The following is a 3135-nucleotide window of genomic DNA, read 5'->3' as shown; positions in this document are numbered from 1 at the left end:
CCCATGGCAATATAATGACAAGAAATGGAGTTGAGTGGCATTTACATAACAGTTTTGGATATAAAGACTTCATCACAAAACCAGTATGAAGTCAGAAGCAATATTTGGAGGAAATATACAGCATCTGTTAACCAAGAACCAGAGTTGGCATTTATTTGTTGACCTCAGAATCCATTCTGCCAAAAGTTGTGTAATGTAAAACATGATCAATATTGATCAATTCACAGATGGTGCCTAACCTCCTGAGTATTTCAGCTGTCTCTGTTCTTACTTCAGATATTCAGCACCTGCAGTATTTTAATATTGCTTTTGAGTTTTTAGGAGGGAATAATTTGATGAAAGAAATGTGTTTGAAGGAGGTGCTTTACAGCAAAGAATGAGATGCAGAACTGGCACTTCTCAGAAGTTATATTAGACATGATTATTTCTCCACAGGTAGTGCCAGATCTACAGGTTTCTTGGTAAAATCCTGTTTTTATTTCAGGTGTCCAGTATCTGCAGTATAGTATTTTTATTAAACATTTATCATATAGTTTTCACAGAATCAGATAAGTATTGAGGTGCAGAAGGAAATTATTTGGCCCATCTTGTCTGCACCCAGCTCTTCAAATAATCGAGTGCCAATCTTCTGCTGTTTCCCCATATCCTTGTATCTTGTTTTGATCCAAATAATCATTCAATAAACTTTAGAATGAATTAATTGGACCTGCCTCCACTACACTTCTAGGCTGTGCATTCCACACCCTAAGTACTTGCACTATGAAAGGTTCTCTCTTATTTCACACTTATTTCTATTGTAAATCATTTAAAAGCTGAGCCCTCTAGTTCTTGACCCTTCTTAGAAGCAGGAATAGTTTCTCCCCATCCACTATATCTAGTCCACCCATTTTGAAAACCTCTATCATAACTCCTTTGCCACCTTCTGTCCAAAGAGAATAGTCCCAGTTTCTTAAAACTATCTTCATAACTCAAAAGTTCCTGGTCCCCGGAACCATTCTTGTAAATTGCTTCCCCCAGACTTCCAATGTGTTCATATTCTTCCAATAATGTGTTTCCCAGAATTGTCCGCAATGCATCAGTTAAGGTTTCGAAGTGTCTTGTACAAGTTCTGACTACAAGAGCAGGTCAGAGGCTAGGAATGCTGCAGCAAGTAAATCAATTCGTGACTCCCCAAAACCTGTCCAGCACCAACAAGGCACAAGTCAGAAGTTCGATGGAATACTTCCCACTTACCTGGATGGGTGCAGTTCCAACAACACTCAAGAAACTTGACATTGTCAGGGATAAAGCACCTAGCTTGTTTGGCAACAATCTATAATCAATCACTCCACCACCACACTCAGTATGTACAATCGACAAGATACAGTCAGAAATTCACCAAAGATCCTCAGATAGCAAATCCACAATCGCTCTCATCTACAAGGAAACGGGCAACAGATACATGGGAACATCACCAGCTGTGAGTTCATCACCACCTTCTCAAGGGCAACTTAAGACAGGCAATAAAGGCTGGCCTAGCCAATGATGTTCACATCCCACAAGTGAGGTTATAATAAAAACTCCTTGCATTTGTGCTCTATACCTCAAAAAACCCGAGGCTACTATATGTTTTATTGACAGTCTCTGCCTGTCCTGGCATCTACGATAATATAGCCAGGTCCCTCTGATTGTGCACCCCTATTAAATCTTTTACCTTTCTATTGTCTTACAGTGTTTTTCTTGTGTCTGTACGTCTTGTGTTACATCTTGCACATGGCTCCTGTCACACACGTTTAATTGTGGTGACAGAACCACAGAATGATACAAAACATCTTTCAATCCAACCACACTGTGTCACCTTGTTGAAATACTCCGGTCTCGAGTATTTTATCCCAGTTCAATCTGAGACTATTTTCCCACATTCTGAAGCAGAATGGCAACAAACAGTTAAAAACGGTTTCTCTTTGGGTCGGCTCTGATTCTTTTGCCTAATTTTGCCTTAAATCTATGATGTGGAGGTGCTGGTGTTGGACTGGGGTGGAAAAAGTTAAAAATCACACAACACCAGATCGTAGTCTAACAGGTTTATTTGGAAGTACAAGCTTTCCTGAGTTGCCCTTTAGAAGATGGTAGTGAGCTACATTCTTCAACTGCTGAAGTCCGTGTACTACATTGTACGAGAAAGCTTGTACTTCCAAATAAACTGTTGGACTACGCCCTGGTGTTATGTGATTTTTAACGTTAAATCTAAGACATCCGTTAGCCAACCCACGACTGTGCCCACAAGTGTTTCATTCTGATAATGGGCTTTAAGTAAATACAGCCTGAACCTATTCTGCTGTGGGGAGAACAGACCCAGTGGAGGGAGGCAGCTGTCAGAGCGCTCACGTGACCGGGCTGTATCCATTTCACGACAGATTGTCAATTACAGTCACGTGTTCGACGGTGCGCTGCGTCATCACGTTCCATGCAGATGACTGTACTCGTTCAGAAAAGCAACAGGATTGTCTATGGGTGGGGGAATCATGAGTGCATCGGGAAATCTATTAAACCGCAGCCTGATCGAGGTGAGCCGAGTCGGGCCCGGTCCACAACAACCCCTTCCGCCACAGCAGAGTGCCCAGTACCGTCCCGGGGCACAGAGAACCGGCACTGCGGCTGGTGGCGGAGAGCGGGCAAGTGGCGCAGTCTGAGCACGGTCGCCTGTCCGGAAATGTTAACTCTAGTTTCTCTCCACAGTTACAGACAGACCTGCTGAGTTTTTTCCAGCATTTGTGTTATCTGTCTATGTTTCCATGTGCCGCTGTTTACGCTGAGCGGGGATCGGAGTAACTCCGCACCGATACTTACATTGTACGAGGGTCAGAGTTACATTGCACTGCTTGTTTACATTGTACTGGGGTCAGCGTTACGGTGCACCGCTTGTTTACATTGTACTGGGGTCATCGTTAGGTGCACCGCTTGCTTACATTGCACTGGAGCTGAAAATGTGTTGCTGGAAGAACGCAGCAGGTCAGGCAGCATCCAGGGAACAGGAGAATCGACGTTTCGGGCATAAGCATTGCACTGGAGTCAGCGTAACGGTGCACCACTTGTTTACATTATACTGGGGTCAGCGTAACGGTGCACCGCTTGTTTACATTGCACTGGGGTCAG

The 3135-nt window shown here is 43.5% G+C and overlaps 1 protein-coding gene across 8 annotated transcripts in view; it reads left to right on the top strand.

Moving 5' to 3' along the window:
- The first annotated feature begins 2430 nt into the window (after nucleotides 1-2430).
- si:dkey-181m9.8 (E3 ubiquitin-protein ligase RNF31) overlaps nucleotides 2431-3135 on the top strand; it is a 72539-nt gene continuing 71834 nt past the window's right edge. For 5 of the 8 annotated variants that reach the window (XM_043688177.1, XM_043688179.1, XM_043688174.1 and 2 more), the window contains exon 1: nucleotides 2435-2546. In XM_043688177.1, coding sequence (XP_043544112.1) covers nucleotides 2490-2546 — 57 coding nt within the window. In that variant the 5' untranslated portion in view covers nucleotides 2435-2489. Of the gene's footprint in view, nucleotides 2547-3135 lie in introns of all 8 variants that reach the window. The other 3 variants (XM_043688178.1, XM_043688175.1, XM_043688181.1) reach the window with 2 other exon arrangements.

Source organism: Chiloscyllium plagiosum, chromosome 4 (assembly GCF_004010195.1).
Source record: "Chiloscyllium plagiosum isolate BGI_BamShark_2017 chromosome 4, ASM401019v2, whole genome shotgun sequence".
Lineage (NCBI taxonomy): Eukaryota > Metazoa > Chordata > Chondrichthyes > Orectolobiformes > Hemiscylliidae > Chiloscyllium > Chiloscyllium plagiosum.
The sequence above is the reverse complement of the archived record's forward strand: the minus strand, read 5'-3'. Positions and strand labels throughout refer to the sequence as shown.